The following is a 21,950-nucleotide window of genomic DNA, read 5'->3' on the forward strand; positions in this document are numbered from 1 at the left end:
TTTAGCCTGTTGGAACTGTTTTATTCAGAAATATTTGTAATTTTAATACCATTTACATATTTCCTCTATGACTAAGACACTAGGCTACTAATAAATAAATATGTATGATCATTATTACCTTGCTAAAATAACAATGTTTAAGGTGGCCTGAGAATTTTGCACAGTACTCTGGATAAATAAATAAAGTTATATCGATCTAGGTAAAACAGCTTCAGCTTTAGTGATCATTATACTGAAAAAAAAAACTTATGATAAATTGTTACATGCCTTGCAACTGTATTTGTTGCACTAGTTTTCTTAGAAAATTAAATCACAGATACCTAACACTTATTGAATCCATAACAAAAATGTAATATAAATAAATGTGCATTTTGACTTGTTTAACCTCCTAGAAGCTGAAAGAGGGAGCAAATTTCTGCTGTAGTGGAGAAAAAAATAGGCTGTCTTGCTTTATACCACGATGTATCCATCCGCCGCGCAGTATATTATGCAATGAGGCAGCAGGGCGAACAACGACCTGGGCGGAGTGATTTAGTGAGGACTACACCCAAGCGCCTGTCCGATTGCAGCGGCTTCTCTTCGTTGCCTAGACCAGAAGAAAGCCGGGACGTGACGGAGCCGGGGGGGTTCTGCTTGCTGGAGGCCCGTTAAACCACCGATAAATACAGCTTCCTCACTGCTCCTTCGTCGCTCAAGAGACGTTTGTGATCTACCCTGACCTTTCGTGTTTTTTCATCTTAGCACTAATTTCACAAACATGTCCTGGCAAAGCTACGTGGACAACCTGATGGCTGATGGCAGCTGCCAGGACGCGGCCATTGTTGGGTACACGGACGCCAAATACGTCTGGGCATCGTTTGTCGGCGGTACCTTTGCCAACATAACGGTTAGTATGCTCTGTGTGTCAGTATGTAGGGTTACACGAGAGGAAAATGTACATTTTGCATGCCGGTGCGTTTGTCTGCATAGCCAGGCCTGGGTGAATGAGGATAAGGCGAGCAGTGTGTGATACACATGGTGTCCGGTGGTCACAATCAAGATGCATTGGCACGTATGCACCGTTGCTTTTCAGCCCACCACCACTATTCTGCCGTTTTTATTCTTTCCCATGAATTTCGCAGTGTGTGGTTTTAACTTAAGCAGTATTTTGTTTTAAGAAATAGTCAGTTAACCAACTAGAGATCTCCTCAGTCACTAACGGTACCGCGAACTCAAGCTAGAAGGGCTAGCTTAGCAACGCTAGCAGGCTAGCCTGCTTTAACTTGCTTGTGATACCGGTCAGATAAGATGAGCAAGCCGAACAAAGCGTAACCAATTTCAAGATTATCAAGATTATTATAAACCAATGGGTTATAAGATTTTGTCCTTTTTGTTGCATAATGGCGTGTGATTTAAAAACACAAAACCGCCTACCTGCCTAGCAATGCAACATACTCATTGATTAGCAAAATACCGCTTGAGGTTAGCTCAAATCAGGCCGGTCATCCCCATTGGAAAATCATTATTAGCTAACGCTAATAGCGCAAAGTTAGCGGTGCTCAGACGCGTACTTGACGCGCTGGCGTGCAGTTGGTCTCTCCCGTTTTCCCGTATCCGGCTTCTGTGAATCACACTGCCGCTACCGCCCCTTATTTTCCAAGATGGCGGATACACTCCCAGTTTCTTATTCATTTTGCTCATGGAAGCTAATCGAAATGTCTCGGTAACGTCTGAAGCTACCGACCTCATTTTATACGGTAGATTTCTTTCGTTTTTGAGTTACCCTTCGGACTTTAAGATCTTAACGTGTTGTAGCATTTATGCGAAGCTCTTTTTGCTGAAAAAAAAAAAAACCGTCTCCGGTGCTTCCTTGAGCCTCCATTTTGTCTGTTAAATAAATTATCGGTCAGTAATATAAATGTGTGTGGAGGTGAATACATAACGAGCAATAATGAGACTCTAACGAGCGTTTTGTTATTTTGACGAGCATGTTAGCTTTGAACTCATGTTACAGACAAGCGAGCTACAGACGAGTGTGCCGCCGCCGCCGCCGCCGCCGGGGAGTGTCCGCTCAGGCCACCGAGACAAGATAACGGTATCTTTCATACCGGATAAATTCACATTTTTGTGTTTAATTTTCCACGTTTTTTTATTATTATTTTTAAAGAAAAAGCTAGTGTGAAGCCACAGCTAAAGTGCCAGCTCGCTACCAGCGTTAGCAAGTTTGCCCCCCCCCCCCTATCCAGTGATTAAATTTGCTAAACAAAATCGCATATAAGAAAGCCAAATCTGAATATAAGGCATTGTGGTGCATGCTTGCTCGAATAGATTATTGGACAGTGAATAAAGGCTGCGGATGTAATTAGCTGACCGGGCCTCAACATGTAGTTAGCCACCATGCTATCCTAGCTAGTTGAAATCACTTGAGTTTCCAGGGTTTTTTTCCTCTGAAGGGTTTCGTGTGTGCCATGACTGTGCACTTCTGGAGTTAAGGGGCGACGCCTTTTGTTCTGGAGTTTTTTTTCTCTCTCCATAGAATAAACATGTCTTAATATCCAAAGTGTGCTGCAGTACATTTTTTTTGCACGTTTAAGCAGTAGTGGTCACCAATACGTGGTATATTGGTAGTAATCAGAGATTTTTTCTTCTTCTGCATTATGTTGTATGTCGGGTGCAGTGAGCCTCTGAGATTTCAAGACTTGCCAGCTATAGTATAACAGAATCAGCTGAGTCTTCAATCAGACCATGCACTTTTTTCATCAGTTGGGGCTGGATATCCTCACTCGGTGCTCAAATGCTCTCCTGACCAACTTGGCACAGTGTTAAAAAAAAAAAAAAAAAACCCTTTACATTACTTAACATTTGCAACAAACTCTCAGACTCAGTCTTGTTGACTTGTTCACCTTGATTTACTCAGGCACACTAAGGCTGTCAAACAGTTATTTTTTTAATAGGATTATATCAACAGTTAATCACAATTAATTGCATTTTTTAATCACGCTTCCAATTCTATTCTTTGCATTTCAGAACAGTTTTGAAGTCCATATTAATAATAATAATACATTGGATTTATATAGCGCCTTTCTTGAACTCAAGGTTGCTTTATAAAAAAAAAAAAAGAAAAGTTTGAGATGGTAAAGCCATTTTCATAATTTCTTATGAATGAATGACTACAAAAAACTACATGGCACTAGCACAAAGTGAGCATGACTGTCAAGGTAAGCCTTTTGGGTACCCATAGAACCCATTTTCATGTAGATATCTTGAGGTCAGAGGTCAAGGACCCCTGTGAAATAAGCACGCTATTTTTCCATTGCCAAAATTTTAGCCTAACTTTGGGGTGTTATTCCACCCCCTTCCTGAGAAGCTAGCATGGTTGGTACCACTGGATTCCTTATACCTTCTAGTTTCATATGAGACATGACTTTACCATCACTCTTGCTTTAAAACTTAGCCCGGTATGGCCTTTAAAGACAGGAACCTCAGTCTGCGATTAACAGCGTTAAATATGAACGGACCTTGATCGCATCATGATTACACTTCAAAGCGGACAACCGCAACACTTTTTCATACGTATCGGTTTGGGTGATGTGATTGATAGCTGACAATATCAAACACTGTATTTGTGGAATTATGATAATTTTAGTAAATGAAAGGGTAAGTTTATCAAACTAAGGCACTGAGAAAGTCATCACTAAGTAACCGCTGAATGATAACCTGGGCCCTTAATCATGAAATGAATCAAGTGCAGCCCTTTTCTTAATTGAATTTCATCATGTCTGTACTTACCATCTTGGATGATTAAAGAACTGCTCCCTTGTTGCATTTTATGCTCAAATAAAATGTCTAAATAAAATGTAGTTAACTAATTTTCTTGGCTAATATGAGATGTTTGATTTTAAAACGCCTTTCATGTTTCAAGTTTGTATGTGCTTGATTTAATCATCTCGATCTGTGTTTCTAATATGCTCACTGTTGGTGCCTTTTACATACTCAGATGTGATGTTAAAGTACAAATGTTTAGGAAACTTAACTAGCTGCAGCACTAATGTAGAATCGTGTCAACAAATGCAGCAGTAGGATGTGCTTGAAATCCTAGATTATCAGAGTTGCATGCAACTAGTGCAAGGAGTGAAACATTGAAAGACAGCCTAGAAGTAATACACCTGACATCTGTCTGAAGCATCACTCTATTCTGTTATTGGGCTAGGATGTATGATTTTAGTGAAATCCTGAGTACTCTCACAATGCTCATTTTCTGAATTTCAATCCAAAATATTCACTGGAGTTGAGGTTGGAAATTGGTGGTAGCCGAATGCTGCTAAAATGTGTAAGTGGCTGCTAGATTTGCCTCACTCACCAACAAAACAATGGTAATCTATTGAGTGGCTGGTAGATTTTGAAATCCACCCGGCACAGTGGCAGGCGGACAAAGTAGTTAATTTCCTTCCCTGGCTGCAGTGTTTATATTTTAGAAACTGCATGGTGTATAAAACCCATGATAGTGTATATCCTTGTAATGTCTCGTAAAGCCACACTGGAGGGCTGCAGGTGAGTTATTTCATACTGTGTAGGAGTATGGTGCTGCAGTGTCTATTGTGAGATTAACCAAGAGAACTGGCTCTGTTTACCTATATGTACAACTGATTGTCCATGTCTTCACACTGTGGTTCAGTTTTTAATAGTTAACTAAAACAAGATTTACTTTTACTTCTGCTTATCAGTGTTCAAATCCTACAAAAACACATGCATGTTTTCAACAGCATAAGAAATGTTTTGAGCAAGTATTTCATGGTTTGAAATATTGTAAAGATGTATAATTATAAGTATGCAAACTCAAGGACTTTTATAGCACTATAAGACATTGCTTGTAGAGGAAAGGAGAGAAAATTAGGAGCTGAGAGACAGAGGAATTAAAGTGTTTATTTGTATAGCACTTAATCAGTCTCAAAAGGCCTCACAGCGCCCACACTATGGTGCAATAAATGAGAATTCTGTTCACTGAGAGCAATGAAAAACACCAACAAATCACCATAAAAGGATAATCGGAAAAGCCTCAAGAAACTCCATTTGTATTAATCAACAGTTTGCATTTAAGATTGGCAGTGATGAAACTGATTTCTTGGCTTTTGTGTTCCCCCTGTAGCCCGAAGAAATCGACGTTGTAGTAGGAAAGGACCGCGAGGGATTCTTCACCAGTGGGCTGACCTTAGGCGTTAAAAAATGCTCCGTAATCAGAGACAGCCTCCAAGTTGACGGTGACTGGACAATGGACATCCGGACAAAGAGTCAAGGTGGAGAGCCAACATACAACGTTTCTGTAGGCAGAGCTGGCAAAGGTGAGCACCGTGTTCTGTGTGGTTGGTAGTGGCAAACATTTTTGTGGTGCTTTAGTGACAGTATAGCCTGCTTTGATATAGTGCCATTAGTTTAGCTACACTTATAAAACTTATGTGTTGTCCATGCATGTGGGATAGATCTTGAATGCACCTTTCCTCAATATATGACGTACACAGATGTTGAAATGTCTTAGAATCACAGGATTTTACCATTGAATGTCCCTCGATTATGATGGGGAACAACTGTTACCAAGATGAATGTTAACTGTAAGAATACTACATTTGTTTTAGAGCTAAGAGGCAAGTTCATATCACAAGGTTTATTGGGTCAAGGTAAAAGAGAAATTCACTTAAAGTCTGGGTAAAGTTCAAATAAATGGTTTTGGAGTTCGTCACACCACAGAAAAATGTCTTATTAACAATCCAGCCAAATTTGAACGATTTAAAGAAAATCAAATATTTCAACTTTCCAAATCATGAAAAAATAAGTAATACTCTCTGCTCTGAAACACTCGGGGCGTGTACGCTTCAGGCCCATCTTTCCTGTCCGGTATAGCAACAACATTGACGTATCACAGCAACAAGCTGAAGCAGTCCATTCAGCCTTAGTGTGTAACAGAGTGAAAAAAACATGTTCAGAGTAAGTTAATCATAACTTTCAAAAACATTGCGTGCAGTATTTGTCAAAATTCACTTCTATTTTGTCCGTCTTTCAGCAAGTTAACAGGATACAGACTCCGGCTTTTGTTTGATATCTAGTGTCGTTGTAAAATGTTGCACATTTGCGATTAGTGGTCGGTCCCGTTAGCTTGTTACTTACTACATTAGGCTACATGAATACTGCTTTCACACTGAACGTCCTGCCAAACACGTTCAAACTTTAACACAAATCATAAAACGGTCGTATTGAACTACTGAATCTGATTAGATTGAAATAATTCTGAGTTAGGTAAAGCCTTAGATTTCACTGCACAAGTTGTGTGTGCGTTTATAAACTGATGTTTACCTTGTTAGAAAATATCGCAGGTTTCTGGCGGGCGCGTCAAGAACTTGCAGGAGCACTGTGCAATAGGCCGCCTTCTCTTCCCCTCTCACTTTCTGTCTCTTTCAAAAACTCAAAGCAAGCTCCTTTATCTGCAGCACTGCTGCACTCAGGGTTTCTGTTATCAGTTTTTGACCAGGAAAACCCGTTGAAGTCTGACATTTAAACCTCTCCGGTCATGTCTGGTAAAAATATTTTCCTATGGGAATATGTAGGCCTTAACTGGTGTCCTAACAGCAAGCATACATGTCTCTGTCTACATGGAGTCTTGTTAAATATGCACTTCTGTTGCTTCATGAACCTGTTAGCTGTGCGTTTATGTAAACAAACTGAGTTGGATATCAACTTTGCGCTCGTGATCATATTTAACACATTATCACCGAAAAGCTGGGTTAGCACTGGATTTGCAATGTTTGTACTTCTTAAAGCAGAAGGCACACGTTTCATTTTGTGGTTTGTTTTGTTAATGGAAATGACGTTCTTTCTAACTCGTAATTTAACAGGATAGAGTTATGATGAGCATGGTTTAAGAGAGTCATTGAGCCATCATTTAAAGCCCGCCAAAAATATGCTAACACAAAAATCAATATTTTTGACAACACTACTTCAGTCTTTCATGTTTTCAGCAGATATTTTCTAACATGTATAATATGTAGGGAGAATCTCTGATTTTACTTTGCCCAGACTTTATGACCGTCTTCCATGTTAATAGTTTTGTCAATTATAGCTGTATTGCACTTTAGTATAATTTGGATGATTTGTTTTGTGAGCATGAAATGCCTCTTGGATGATATTGTTCTGTAGGTTGATGCAGAAGTTGGTATTGCCCTGTTTCTGTCATCAAAAAGCCTGTGAGATTTTTCCATTTGATTATTGCAGAAAATAAGATGTGTGTTAAACAAAAGTTTATGACACCCTCACGTTTTGTTGAGCAAGATAATATTTACAAATAAACTCCACCTGAAGAATATTTAAAACCTAAATGCAATTTCCAGAAGTACAAAGCAATCTTAGGCTATTTGCATGTTTTAACATCACCACCACAACAAGGCTGTAAAGCTTTGTTTGGCGTGATGATGTTCCCTCGTCTCGTTTAACCAATTTTTGGCAACCCCCCTTTTCCAAGATCCATTACAGCTGCAAAGTTCACAATCAGGGTATTCAATTACGTATTTGGTCATAGAACAAAGTTTCAAAGTCTCCTAACCGTGTGTTCACCACAGACTATGTTTCAGGCAGTTTGCCAAAAAGACATTTCAAAAAAAGAAAAGAACATTGACTCAGAGAAGAGGTGAACAGAGAGGATCATGCTAACTAATTTATTGGTTTTAGGACTCATTAATGGGGCACTTTATTGATAAGGAAGATGTTAGATCTATTGGACATTAGTTTAACTATAAACAGTCCTAAATAATTACGTGTTTCTCAGTTCCCCCTCTTCAGTGTCTTGTATATCTGTTGTCTGTGGGGGTATTTGTTTCCTTGCTCCTGTCATCAGTTCCCCTCCTGATTCAGTTCTGTTAGTCCAGGTTTTCACTGTACTATCATGTAACACAGCAAGATCTATGACAAAACTTAAAAAAAAAAAGAAAATGTAATTGCATTTTATCCTTACTTTGTATGGAATAGGTTGTATAGTTAAAGTATATTCAAATTGAATGTATATTGGGGTACTGTTTAACCCTGAACTTCGGTCACATTAAAGACATTGGTTGCCCACTAGCTGGATGTCAACCAGAGCAGCATTAAAGCTGGCATGTGATTTGTGTTCTGCATAGCTGAAACACTTCAGCACAGTGGTCACAACTCACTTATTTATCTCTATTGGAAGGCTGCTTTATTTTAAATGCGTAAAGCCATTATGTATAATGTTAGTGTAATTATCGGGCAGTCCTTGTTTATATCTAAAAATTCAGATTTGATGCATAAATTCCATGAAATCAAATATCAAATACAATGAATAACTGAATGAATAACTTCAAATTCACTTCACTGTCAAAAGGTAATATTTTGGAGGCAACAGCTCTTTACATTAGCAACCATCATTTTCCTAAATTGTTAGCAAGTGTTGTATGATGCAAAGAAGTTAAGTCCCCTTTTTAAGGGCTCGCCTGAGAGTTGTGCCAGTCTTCATGTTGCCTGTGTGGGCCCCGATGTCCCTGTCCTCCCACTCTTCCCACACACTGCAAAAACTTGCAGGTGAGGCTGTAACCGGGTCCCATTCTCTACACACTGGGCTCACTCTAGTGGCTGGGATTTCCTAAAAACTTTCTGAACTGCATGCATCTACTCTTTCGTGGTTAACACACTCCCTTCCTTCAACAGTATGAATTGGTTCCCTTACTCACATCCCTCCACTCCGTTTCTGGTAAAATACTTACTAAGGCACTCCAGGGCTCTTACATGTATTGAGGAGAGGTACCACAAGCATGCTGCTGTATCTGCATGTGTGCCGCATTAGTTATGGTTGTTAGTATCCAGTAGAAGTTTCACTTTCCTATTCTTTGCTGCTGGCATGGTGTGATTACAGATGAAACAAAGACTAGTCTCTTCAAGCGGAGTGAAGTAAACTCAGAGCAGCTTGCATTAATACCACGTTCATACAATACGTTGCCGCTGGGAAGCTCATTTTGCAGCGGTTTGTCAGAGTCAACTTCAACACATTCATGCAGCAGGCCACTCAATGCATGATAACTTTTCTGTCAAAAGCAGCAGGTTAGATTCAGGCTAGGACTGAAATACATTCAAAAATATATTGCAGTTATTTTTGACTGACATTGTGATGAGTCAAGATTTAAGTGTGAAAGGATTTTTTACATCTCATCTTCACTGAAGAAAAAAAAAAAGATGATGGGATTTTTGCTGGTCCAAACAACATGTTCCTTTCTGCCGGGATTAGGGATGTCTTCAGTTAATTTAGCGTGACATTCATTAACCAGTAACTGAACTTAAAATTTTTAAGACAAAAAAGGCACAACGTGACGTGAAATACAAGAGGTGCCATCCTTAAGTCTGGCGCTCCATTGACTCTGGGTGGTGAAATTTAAATGTTTTGTGATTTTAATATCTTGCCTCATATTTATTTTTGTTGCATTTGCTGACAGACAGGCAGCTACCTGCGTGAATATGTGCACTCACTGTCCACCCTCTGGTCTCCGCTGGTTAGCTAGCTGTTCTGTGCTGTGCACCAGGTGGGAGTGAGCTAGTGGAGCCACTTTTTTGTCTAATACTGCTGGTAGCGCCATCCAATCCCATGGTGTTGGGTCGGCATTGCCACGGATATATTGTGCCCACCCATTGTTTTACCCCCAGGTCGCCCTGGTGAGTGAGCAGCTGAATTTTGAGCAGCAAAATCCCTTTAGCATTTAGCTTTTCTGATGCTGCTAACTGTGCTAACAGTAATAACAATACTAAAAGGGTTTTGATGTGGAAAATTAGCTCCTTTTTGAAGCAGTAGTATGACATAGCAAACATTGTTTTTTACTTTAATTGGAGGTCAGATTCAAAAAAGAAGTCAACACTAACTACAGCTCTGAGCCTCTGCCTGATTACTTGCTCATCACAAGTGTACAGACTGACAAACAGCTTTGCATGCACCCTTTACATCGACTCTCCCGTCGTACTCACTCTGTCCTCCCAATCTCAATGTGTGACGTCTTTGTTGTTTCACCACCAGCAGCACTGATGAGAAAATGAATGTTTAGGCTCAACAGCCTCCAGACCAAAGCACTGCTATGATTTTTCTGCCATTGTCCTCTTCTGTAGCTGTCTCGTCTGCCTGCTGCTTTTGGCTCTGTGCTCTTCTCTTTTCACTTGTGTGATCTCCGCACTGTCTCTAAATGTCCCTTCTCTGTCTCTTTTCTTTCAGTCTTGGTCTTGGTAATGGGCAAAGAAGGGGTCCATGGAGGCGGATTGAATAAGAAGGCATACTCGATGGCAAAATACTTGAGGGATTCAGGGTTTTAGTTTAGTTTTGATGTAGCTTATGCAGTTGTAGCTGAGGGAGAGGAAAAAAAAAAACAAAAGAAAAGGAAAACAAAAAAAGCATAAAACTTTTAAAAAAAATGGACCAAAAAAAAAAAAACAAATTACTGTCAAGACCATGTTTCCCCTTAAACAGACAGTCCCATTAAACAAATCCCAGGAGCATTTCTAATAAAGCAGAGTTCATGCTCTGTCAACAATGTAGCCCCACATTTAGCAAAGCGGCAATAAAAAAGTATATTATTTTCCAGTCCTGCTATCACCATGTCTGTTCATTTATTTTGTTGTTTTTTTTCCTTTGTGTACTCCAGCATTGGTTATTGTCATGGGGAAGGAAGGTGTCCATGGAGGGCAGCTCAACAAGAAAGCATTTCAGATGGCTGAGTACCTGAGGAAGTCCGGATACTAAAGCAGCCTGTACCCAGCCACCTAGCAGCTCACCCTTACCACCCTGTTGCATTTCACACTACTTCCAGTCCTAGTTTGTAGTTACTTTTGTTTTTTTTTTTTTCTTTTTCTGCCTTCTCTCCTCCCCATTTGTTATCCCATATTTTGTTATCCTTTCCCCTCAACACACTTGCGCTGTGTATTCTTACCCCTCTTGAGCACTATAAGTTGATCCATAGCAAAGATGAGCATGTTGCTAACAGGATGTCATGACAAATCTGTACTTAACCAAGATCAGCAAAAAAAAAAAAAAAAAAAAAAGAATCTGGCCAAACACTCAGACAACGAAAGATATAGCATCAATTTGAAGTCTTTTCTCTCTGTCATGGTGCCCGTTATTCAAACCCGATCACTCCCTCCCCGAGCAGCCGATGCCTTTGGAGCACTAGAGCTGTAACAAAGCTCGTCATGTCTTCCTCTTTAATTTCCCCCGTCATGTCCGGGAGGGCGGACTGCGTGGTTGGTCCACTGTTTCCCCTCTCCTGCCACACACTACTCCTCCCCCCTCCTCCCTCTGCACTCCCTCCTGCCAAATGTTAAGTTCCTCCCCTTTCCCCGTCCTGTTTGCTCAAAGCAGGCGACACTACAAACCTCACAGGAGACTCGTCTTCATCAAACACTTCAACCAACCAGTCCCCTAACCCCTCTCCTTTCAGATCCACTACTTTGTCCTTAATACATTTTTATAAAAGGAGGGAAACTAAGAGTGTTTGGGGGTGCTCCGTTGACGATCACAAGCCGGATTTGCGAGTGTTGGTGTCGTCCAGATGCTGATAGCCTCTCCTCCCACCATCACAACTCACTCCCCGACTACACGAAAACCCCCATGGACATTCCACAGTAACAATGGCTCAGGCACTTAATACTGTTTTTGTTTGCCAGCTCCTGTAATATATTTTATTTTATTTTATTTTTTTGAAAGGCTGCCATTTTGGACAGTAGATATCCCAGCATATAACCATCTGGAGCTTGTCCAGTTTTTTTTTTTTTTTTTTTTTTTTTTTTTTTAAATAGGACCAAGTGTAGTCGCTCGGGTGTTTATACAATTGCTCTAAATCATGTGAAGGATGACTGCTAACTTTTTTTTTCTGATGAAGGAAACGCTAACCAGACAGTAATACTTACCATGGTTAAAAAAAAAATATGAAGCTACAGGGGAGGTAAGGGTGGGAGTATTTGAAGAAAATTCATTGTTTTTTTTTTTTCTTTATTGTTTAGAAAACAAACGACTGCATTTGTACAAACCCATGCTGTGTTGACAACTTCAAAACTGTGGAATAAATTGCCTTTTACTCTATAGTCAGCTGAGCTCTGGGGTATCACACGGTCTGTCCGCGCTCAGTACTGCTAACTGTAACGTCCAACTGAAAAAAAAAACACTTTCAAAAGTAGAAATGACACTCAATGGGAGATGGGATTGGTTGGAACAAAGACGCTTATGGGTTGTCTTGTTGAAACTTAACTGCAGAACCTGTGTATCCTGTGCCATAATATAGAGATCTGTTGCTGTTGTAAGATGGATTTTACCCACTGTCCACTAAAGAGTCATTTCATTGGCACTTTTTTCTTTTTTTAGCTTGGGCTCCACTGTTTAGGCCTTGTGGGATATGTGTACTCATAAAAAAAAAACCTGTTTCAAGTCCTGTTTGCTGATTTATGTTCATTTCCTTTTTCCTCATCACTTTATTTTTCTTACATCTGGGATACAGTCTCTTTAATGCATCTGATTTCATATGCATAAAAACCAAGAAATGCCATAAATTGATTTATCACCTTGTTTACAGACAGATCAAATAAATTTATTCCAACCAGATAAATGTTTGCTGTCATTTGTATCACACTGAATGCTGCCTCTCCTTGAAAGGATCATTTTTGGGGGAAAATTTGCCTGGACAAGAGTCAGATGAGATGATGGATACGACACTTGAATATGTCTGTTAAACATGAAGCTGCATTCAGTTAGCTTAGCACAAACTGCTAGCCTGGCTCTGTCCAAAAAAACCAAACAGCAGGTCTTCTCATTAAGTGGGTTTAGATCTTTTATCAAATTTAAAGACAAGATGCTGAGATTTTCAGAAGCTTGAGCAGTATCTGTTATTGGATGTGAGACGTTCATAGAAAACAGGGTGAGCAGATTCTAGAGTAAAACTTGGAGCCATCTGAAGTCAGGACCAAAATTAAAGCAGCCAATCAGTTTTTCCACCCATTCAGTAATCTTGCTTCACAAGACTGGCCTCAGGGCAAAAAAAAAAAACGTTATTATCAAAGTCATGTTTCTTTAGTTTATAGCTTATTTGAGTCACTGACCACCAAGAACAAAATGATCAGTTTTATGCTCTTATTCATAAGAAAGCTCTTTACATGACTAATAAAAACCCCAAAACTGCATATTCCAAATGCACTGTATACATGTCAAAAAACGTTCCCAAAAGCAGAATAATGTCCACATATCCCAAGTCATAAACTAAGAATACTTAAAAAGTAAGAAAATATCCAAACAGAATATGCAGTTTGCATGACCCCTATCCAGTTCGCAATATTGTCCAATCTGCTGATTCAAGATCATGTGATTGAAAGCTCCAGGATATCCACTAAACGGTGCTCAGGACGAGCTCGCTTCATGAACTGGTGGTTTTTATTATTAAGCCTTTACCTTCATTCTCATTAAGGGTTTTTATGCCTTTTTTTGGAAAAAAAAGGAAATAAAGAGATGTGGAATAGCATGCTGCTGAATTCCCCAGTCAGACACTCACCATAAAGGAGACTGCGTTTCATGGTTGGCGCTTCAATCCCAGAGCCCTCCCCGGAAAACCCTCATTTTGGGGTAAAATTGCTGTCTTTAATGGTAAAATTAGAGGTCCCATAATTTCCACTTGCTAATGAGCCATGCTAACTAATACAGGCTGATTTGTATCTGATAATCAACTCATTACACTGACCAGGTTTTACTGGAGTTTTCTTGTTAAAACCTCCCATAAACACAATGAAGCTGTACATGTTGCGACAAAAACGTACTGACAACAGGTCCCTTTAAAGCAAAAACTAGACAGAATATCAGCAGCAGGATATATGTTGAATTAGTGGCTATATTGCATCATGTTTCAAAGTCATGAAACTTAGTGAATTATAATTACTGACCATGAAAAGTTTCCTTGTCAGGTGTCATTTTCATTTTATTGAAGTGAATTTGTATTGAGAAGAGACATACATGAGCAGGAAAACACTAACAAGACAAAATACATCAACTGAAAAAGGCAACAGGTTTCATGAACATAAAACAAAATCAAGCCATGTTACAAAAAGAAAAAAAAAGATTATTTACTATAAACTGTATTAAAATGAGATAAGGTCAGTTAAATGTGTACTACAAGGCCTATCAACCAACAACCGTGTGTGTTAAATGGAGTGATAGGTCCGGAGCAGCCAGAAGAAGTTTACCACAGGCAGTGTGGACATTATTTCCACTCAAGTGTCTCTCCGTTCCTTAATGTGACGTCACATGGAGATTACATCCTTTGCTTTAGATGTGTTTCTCATTCTGGTTTGGCTTCTCTTAGTGTGAACTGTAACAGATAAACCGTGGCACAAAACACAGACAGGAGCGCCTAGGCTCCTGCATACATCAGGCTAGAAAATAAATTGGCAAAACCATATTGCTGTGGCTTTAAATGTTTCTATACTTGCTGAATGTTAGGTAAATTTTTACAAAAAGGATGCTGCATAGGAGTGTCAGTGTGAACATGTATGTACAGTAATGAAACTTCCTCATCGTCTTGAGCATGTAGTATAGGAGATAATCAAAGAAGTAACTTATTGTGATTTATACTTTTTATATACACAGTACTTTTACTGAACAAGTGTGATCTTGTGTCACTTTTCCACTCATCTGTGTGTCATCTTTTCTTTCATGATCAAGTAGCGTACAGTATAAAAGTCTACTGTACATCAGTGTCACTACTTTTAACAAATCTGCTGAGCGGCCCTCAGAAATGCTACTGACTTTGTGTCACACAGTCGAAAACCAGCACTTTATCCGTAAATCAAAATGAAACTTAAACTTTGCAGAGAGGATACATTACAATGTCTTGTAAGCAGTGACAGAAAAACTGTAAAGATGAAACTGTTTCGTGACCCCCCAACAAAAGTCTGTGAGGTCGGGGACTTTATCAACAATCAAGTCAAGCTCGTGGCAGGTCGTGCTCGTGGCCCTCAGAGCAGGGCTGCTGCATCTGCACCACCACAGTCTCCACGGTGACCTCTTCCTCGCTGTCGCTGCTGTCCAGCTCGTCGTCCTCGTAGTCAGAGGATTCCTGGTCTTGCTCCGAGCGTGACGCTCCCGACATGGTGCCGAAGGAGTGGGCGCTGGTGGAGGCCAGGGAGCGCAGCAGAGGGGTGCTCTCTGATGCCTCCTCGTTCTCTTCGGGGCCACTCTCCCCCTCCTCTGAGTCCGAGTCGGAGTCCCCGTGCGAAGGCACTACTTTCTGCTTACACACGGGACATGTTTTCTTAGTTTTGGTCAGCCAGGGGTCCACACACTTACTGTGGTAGGCTGTGGACAAAGAAGGCACAGAAAAGGTTAGTCATTATCCATAATGTTAATCCTTGAAAAAACGTGTTGTTTTCTTGTACTTAAAGGATAAGTCTGGTTATATATTTTTGTGGAAAACAGACACGATGAAAAGACAAAAACTAACAATGATTGATAACACTAGTAAGTATTGCCCGTGTAGCCAAAGCCTGATGTAGCTTTTGTCTCTGCACCACTGTTGTCCAAAACTTTTAAAGTGTCTATCGAGTGAATCCCAAACACCATTCGGCTGCCATAAAGAGATTTCAAGAAATTCACTGTCCACTACTGTTCAAGTAATATTAGGATATTAGTGCCATCTAGCAGTGAGAACTGCAGATTGCAACCAGCTGAAACGTCCCCCTTTTAAAATTCCTTCAGTGTTCATTATTGGAGTTTTTTTTTAACCAGGAGCCGAATTATCCGCAGAGGTTTGTCGTAGAGGTCCATTCTGAGCAACTGTAGAAACATGCACTGTGCAACATGGCATACTCCAATAAAGAGGACCTGCTCCTTATGCAGATATAAAGAGTTCATTATAAGGTACCAAAAACATGATTCTCATTTTCAGGTGATTATACACAAAGAAAAAAACAGAATTATTATATTATCTTCCTTTTCTGCCAATATGTACAATTAAATCCTACTCACTTGAACTTTAACTTCAGTAAGTAGCAGTTATAAAATATCATTCAGTGTTTTTTAAACTTAAATATATATTGCTGAACATTGTTTTTTTTTGTATATTAATTTAATTACGTCTTTAGTAGGAACACATGGATTTGTTGATTTTTGGCCTTTTCATAGGATTTGTTGACAAAAGCAAAACATTAGTATATAAGGAATACAAGAGGAGAAGGGTATCTTTGGATTTTATAAACCGAATGGTTTTTCAATCAAGATTTGACATAAAGCATTTCATCTCGTGTCATGATGAGTCTAAGAAAGGTCAGTGGTTCATGTAAAGCGTAGAAGTGTTCACACTCACCATGAGAACACGGCAGGACTCGGAGTTTGTCACCTTCTTCATATTCGTCCAGGCAGATGGCGCACACATCATAGTTGTCCCCTGTGTCAAAAAAGACGGGACCTTATTTATCCTCTGACTGCTTTAAACTGAACACATTTTTACTGAACATTTATTACTGGCCAGCTGACGTGCATTATTATCTGAAGTGAAGAGACAAGTGACGCTGGTTTGGGAAATACAGTGTGAGCGTGCGTCCAGGTTATTATTAATGTACAGAAGATGAGCTGGTTGTTTTTAATGTTTTCCTGAGGTTCACTGACGTCAGGTGGCTCTGTGACGTGACAGACAATTAGGAATTCCAGCCTTATCACCTTAAATTCCCTAAATTGTGTCACTTTTCCAAATACGTCCCGGCACCCGCCCGTCCGCCCCTCCGCCTGCAGGGAGAATCACTGCTAAACTGCCAGCATTTTTTTGACTTTACAGGAGGTGCAAAGTCTTTCTGTGCACTAAAAGCTCAGGAATTTATCAACGCACTCCCTTTCAAATTCCACAGCGTTCTTCTCATTTTCCTTTCCTTCCCCTTCCCTGCCCGGGCTGGAGGGAGGGAGGGAGGGAGCAGTGGGTCGGTGTGTTTATGTAAGCTCTAAATGAGCATGTTTTCCCCGACTGGGCTCTCTGTGTCCGTGCCAGGGCTGCATGTGACCGTATAAGGATGGGGAGTCACATCGACCAAGGCCCCCTTCCTCCTCCTCCTCCTCCTCCTCCTCCTCTTCCTTTTCTCTCTGAGTGTCAGCAACTCAAGGCAATGTTTTCAACTCTGCTCCTTCTTCCTCTTCACACTTTTAGCTCCGTCTCTTCCTCCCTCAAACACCACACTCACTATCATCCCTTTTTTTTTTTACCCAACACTTGTCCATTTTTGACATAATCCCAAGCAAGCCTCACTCTCCCATGCCGGTGCTGGACAATCGGAGTGAGGGAGAGTGAACGTTTGTGCAGGCTTGGATCCAATACACTCAGGAAATGCTGAACTGTGGCACTAATCGAGCTATTCTAAGCGAAGCAGAGAGAAAAGGTTCAGTGGCTTTATGAACTTATAGACTGCTCTAGAGGAAATAATGAAAAGGGCTGGGTATCGTTTGACATCTTTCGAAACAGATGCCATAACAACACCTTAAAGGATAACTTTTTTAACGCCTTGGTAATACAGTAACATCACTGAAATAAATTATTCAAGGGGCGAGAAAAAACAGCCGTCAGATAATTAAGTTTTAAACAAACAACCAAGGTTAGCAAAAGGTAATCTGCTCACACAGGTTTGAACTGCCACCACAGCTCAACTACCATCTGAAATGATTACAAGCAAAAAAAAGTAGAAAAGAAAAAAAAAGGAAGGTAAAAAACAAACAAAAATTACCTAAAAAAAATGCTGAAAACTGACCCCAAAAGTTCCTTTTTTCCTGTAATATAATTTTAGAAATATAACATTTATATAATAATTATGGACACAGTTCTCTGGACATTTGTCCTTGTTGTTTATTTTTATTTTGTATTCCCCCCTTAAAAAAAATCAGGTCTTTTTGTTCTCAAACCAATTTGCTCAAAGGTTTAAAATGGTTAAACCGTGTGAGTTGTGTGAGTTTGTAAACTGATGTTTTGATGTCATAAAAGGCGGTCTCCAATAAATTATTAATGAATGTTAACCATTTTCCCTGAAGGCACGTGAAAAAAACAAAGTTTTCTCCACAAATTCAGGTAACACGGCATGACCAATTGATTTACAAGTGGTCACTTTGTGGGTAAAGTATTCCTTTAAAGTTTAGTGGTTGAAAATGAATCTGACTAAACTGTTGGCTTGTTAAAAACTGGCTGGTTGTCTGACAGCTTGTGTTCTCGTTTGTCTAGTTGGACCTTGTTGAAATAATGGTACCGTGCGCCCATATTTCAGCAATTACTTTTGGTAGTACAAACTTATAATAACAAACAAAGTTGTAATAAGCCTGAATTATCCTTTAACTCTCAGCTTACTAAAGTGAATATAAACAAGTTTTTGTAGTTATTTTTAAAGAGAGAAAAAAATCAAAAGCCTTCAAGATGACTAAATCCAGTCCAGGACTCAGTCCAGTTAGAGAGGTGCAGCGCAGTATTCTGCAGCATAACATAATTCACAGTCTGGTCCAGTCATCCCTCCTCACGGAACAAATTACACCACTCCTGCTGATCAAAGAGCCTGCTGTGGACGTTACCCGCTCCTTTCTAGAAGCTCCTGCCAGGGATCAGCTGCAGTAATGTCATTACTGCGACCTGCACATGTGAGCTGAGATTCACTTTCATGAGGCTCACAAGTACAGTTCATGTGTTGTGATCAAATGTTCAGAAAAAATATATATACATATGCAATGCAATAATAAAAAGCGTTTTAGAGAGAATATGGCAAACATTAAAAACACATAAATTCAAGGTGAGCAACAGCAAGAAATATGTGAAAAACTTCTCAATAGAAACATTTCTACCAATCTGCTGTGTGCTGAGGTGATAGATACAAGTCTTCATATATTGTGCGCTTTTTTGTGTTTTCAGATGAGTCAGCTTTGAATGTGGCCGATCGAAAACATCCAGTTCACGATTTGGCAACGTGTTCACTTCTCAGATGCTGGGAATCCCTTACATTTACGTTTTGGGGCTAGTAGCACATCTTAAAAGGACTCTCGAGCCAGTGCAGCTCTTCTCCCCTCTATTTTTCATTAATCAGCCTGCCAGCCAGCATTTCTGGCTCTCAGAGGAACCACGCTGTCCTACTGAACTTCAGATGAGCAGTGAATGTACGTAGCAGAACGAGAGCAAGCGGGCGAATGAGAGAGAGGGTGACAGAAAAACTGAAAAAGCCTCTGCACAGTTCGACACTGGTTGAGCCAACCAGACAAGGGGAACTGGCACTGAAGCCAGTGAACTACGAGACAGAGAGAGCTCCTCTGTACTGACATCAACATGCTTCACACACCGACGGCTGAGACACTGCAGCTGCTCTGTTCAGTGTTAGTGTGTGTGTGTGTGTGTGTGTGCAGCATGTGCACTCAGCTCTCCGCCTATGGTTTGGAAGTGAAAAGCTGTGGAGGGGAGGGGTGGTGTGACTCATCATACACAGGGAGGGATCAGAGTACAGTTCAGGGGTCAGAGGGAGAGTCTACCCCCCCTCAGTCTAATGAAGGGTCTGAAACAATCCCTCTCGTCTCCTCAGCCTCAGTTCACTGTGAGTGTGTTTCCACAGTTTCTGGCTTTGACGTCTGCTAGACGCCGGTTGCTGGCGAAACTCACCACCCAGAGGGCCAAAACTCACTGTCAAACGTCAGGCTTTCAGCCTAAGTGGGGATGACGCAAGGCTCTGCAATAAAACCAGAGCGTAAGTCAACTTAATGGCAGAGTGGCGCTGCACGCTGACAGCTGTGGCAGCTGGTATTACATAATCCTGTACATCGACATAGATTTCATGTTGCATGCTGCTGCTCAGACTGGTATTGTGCACTAATTACACGGGTACCATGGTTTTCATTAAGGCATTGTGCACTATCCATAATGACTCCCTTTGTGTTTGCTGCTATTCATTTCAGCCTATGCACTACATACATGCGGGTCAGACATAAACCTTTGCCTACCAACAAATCTATACAAGAACTGTCAGGTGGCTAATTTAATTGCAATTAAAGATTACCAGCAAATATTAAAGGTAGAGATCAAACAACACCAGCAGCAAGATGTATGTGTAAAGGATGTGAAAGAACAACTCAACAGGAGCATGTCTGACAAAGTGTTTGCAGAGTTAATAGATAGATGACTGCCAGTCTGAGCTCCTCTGCCAGAGATGGTGGGCAGATACACTCATCAGCAGAAAGGCATCCTGCCAGCACAGCAGCAGCCGAGGCTGTGGCTGATCAGCTGGTTAAAATCTTCCTGAGGTGACTTCACTTACCCAGAAAAGACATCACACCATGTTGCATTTATAAATCTTCTGTCACTGAAACTAACTATTGCAGTACTGTGGTTTCTGAATTACAGATTGTAAAAAGAAGCATAAAAGTCGTCTCAGTTTTGCTGTTTATTGGTTTCTGATGGGACATTGTGACACATGGATGTGGTTTAACCGACTGCTGACATAGTGGCTGATACTGTGACCAGAAAACTGAAATTTGGGCAAGCACAAGCTGGAATGGGATATGTGTCAATCACTATGGCTGAGAGAAGTAAACATGACTAAAAACATACTTTGTTTTAAGCCTTAATATTGTTTAAGTTGACATGTTTAACCCTTAACTGTCAATAACAATTTGACTGATTAATACTGTAAGCTAAATGTACTGAATATATATTTAATATCATATACTGGTGCAGCGGGGGAGATTATGAAGCAGTCTGCTGCTGCTCAGGCTCATACACCACCAATAGGGCAATGCCATGATGTTACTACAGGGAGACAAGTACAACAGCTCTCTACAAACTAATGACCCAGAGGCAGAGGTGGACACCCTTATCAGAGCAGTCAGTTCAACCGCTTTAAACCCTGTGCAGGTGTGAACTCTTACAGAGTCGTTGGGGCCCCTCAGAGACAGGTGAAACATCTTCAAGAAACTCAAGCAAGACCAGTTTCCTGCAATTGAACACTTATGGTGTGTTCACACCGAACGTGAAGCGAGTGTTTCGCGTGACAAGTTCACTGACGCTACTGAGATACAGAAGTTCAGGATAAACCATGTCGCTGTCAGTGGACACACAGAGCTACACACAGCATCAGTACTGCACAGAGACAGAACAAATAAGGACCTGAAGGATCAGCGAGCAAAGCTATAAAGTTACATGGTAAGCTCTGAAAATACACCTGTGTCTTGTGTTAGCTTTTTTGTTGAGATGCTACTTAGCAAAATACTCTGAGTTATTTAAGTTGGTCTTTTATTATTATTGTGGAAAATAAACAACGGAGGGCATTTAATGTGCTGCTGTGACAGTCTGATGAATAATAGTCTTGGTTCCCTCTGCTTCAGAGCACAGAGCCGGCCTGTTTACAACCAGCTTTTTGTTGTATTTCACTGCAAACCACGTTAGCCGTTAGCTGCCTCTCCTAGCTAACGCAACCACAACCCAAGCTGTTGCTAGCTGCTCCAAAAATACTCCTGCGACCGTATATGTGCGAGTACCGCGACCCAAAGATTTTAATCGCAGTCGTTGTAAACGCGGCATTACCATGTACCTGAATGACTAAGACGCTTCACCAAACATATGTTAGCATCCCCTCTTTTAACTTAAGCACGGTAGATACACATGAGAAAAAATTAAATAAGCTAATGACACCATAATGCCACTGATAAAATGTTTTTGTCTTTGTATTTCAAGAGAAGTTGGGAGTCTCCTTAGCCACTTCAGTCTGGTTTTTGGAGCGAGCATCTAGTGGCTGCTGTTGGATCTGCTGCTTCAGACATTTGCACAATGACTTCAACATGTAAAGTTGCGGATTGCAGCTTTTAAAGCAGCGCTAGCAGCATCACAGTGTTCCTGTTCACTGTGGCTGTATCTGCTCAAAGCCCCCAGAGTCCAAGCTCAGCATTATCTGTTGCAGCAGAGGCCAAGGGC

The 21,950-nt window shown here is 40.6% G+C and overlaps 2 protein-coding genes across 3 annotated transcripts in view; one reads left to right on the forward strand and one right to left on the reverse strand.

The window, feature by feature from the left end:
* The first annotated feature begins 532 nt into the window (after positions 1 to 532).
* LOC121965813 (profilin-2-like) lies at positions 533 to 12,604 on the forward strand. Of its 2 annotated transcripts, none has more exons than XM_042515937.1 (3): positions 533 to 886; positions 5,126 to 5,318; positions 10,656 to 12,604. In XM_042515937.1, exons 1-3 carry the CDS (start codon positions 758 to 760, stop codon positions 10,751 to 10,753), a joined length of 420 nt encoding a protein of 139 aa, XP_042371871.1. In that variant the 5' UTR covers positions 533 to 757; the 3' UTR covers positions 10,754 to 12,604. The 2 variants fall into 2 exon arrangements, with proteins under 2 accessions (XP_042371871.1, XP_042371878.1); XM_042515944.1 differs by lacking the exon at positions 10,656 to 12,604 and adding an exon at positions 10,229 to 10,649.
* A 1,342-nt stretch (positions 12,605 to 13,946) lies between these two features.
* The window catches only part of rnf13 (ring finger protein 13), a 52,375-nt gene continuing 44,371 nt past the window's right edge, over positions 13,947 to 21,950 (reverse strand). The window contains exons 9-10 of the mRNA XM_042515952.1: positions 16,347 to 16,427; positions 13,947 to 15,340 (exon numbers count right to left, since the gene is read on the reverse strand). Of these exons, the coding sequence (XP_042371886.1) occupies positions 14,970 to 15,340; positions 16,347 to 16,427 (452 nt within the window). The 3' untranslated portion in view covers positions 13,947 to 14,969. The remainder of the gene's footprint in view (positions 15,341 to 16,346; positions 16,428 to 21,950) is intronic.

This window comes from Plectropomus leopardus, chromosome 3 (genome assembly GCF_008729295.1).
Source record: "Plectropomus leopardus isolate mb chromosome 3, YSFRI_Pleo_2.0, whole genome shotgun sequence".
NCBI classification, from domain to species: domain Eukaryota; kingdom Metazoa; phylum Chordata; class Actinopteri; order Perciformes; family Serranidae; genus Plectropomus; species Plectropomus leopardus.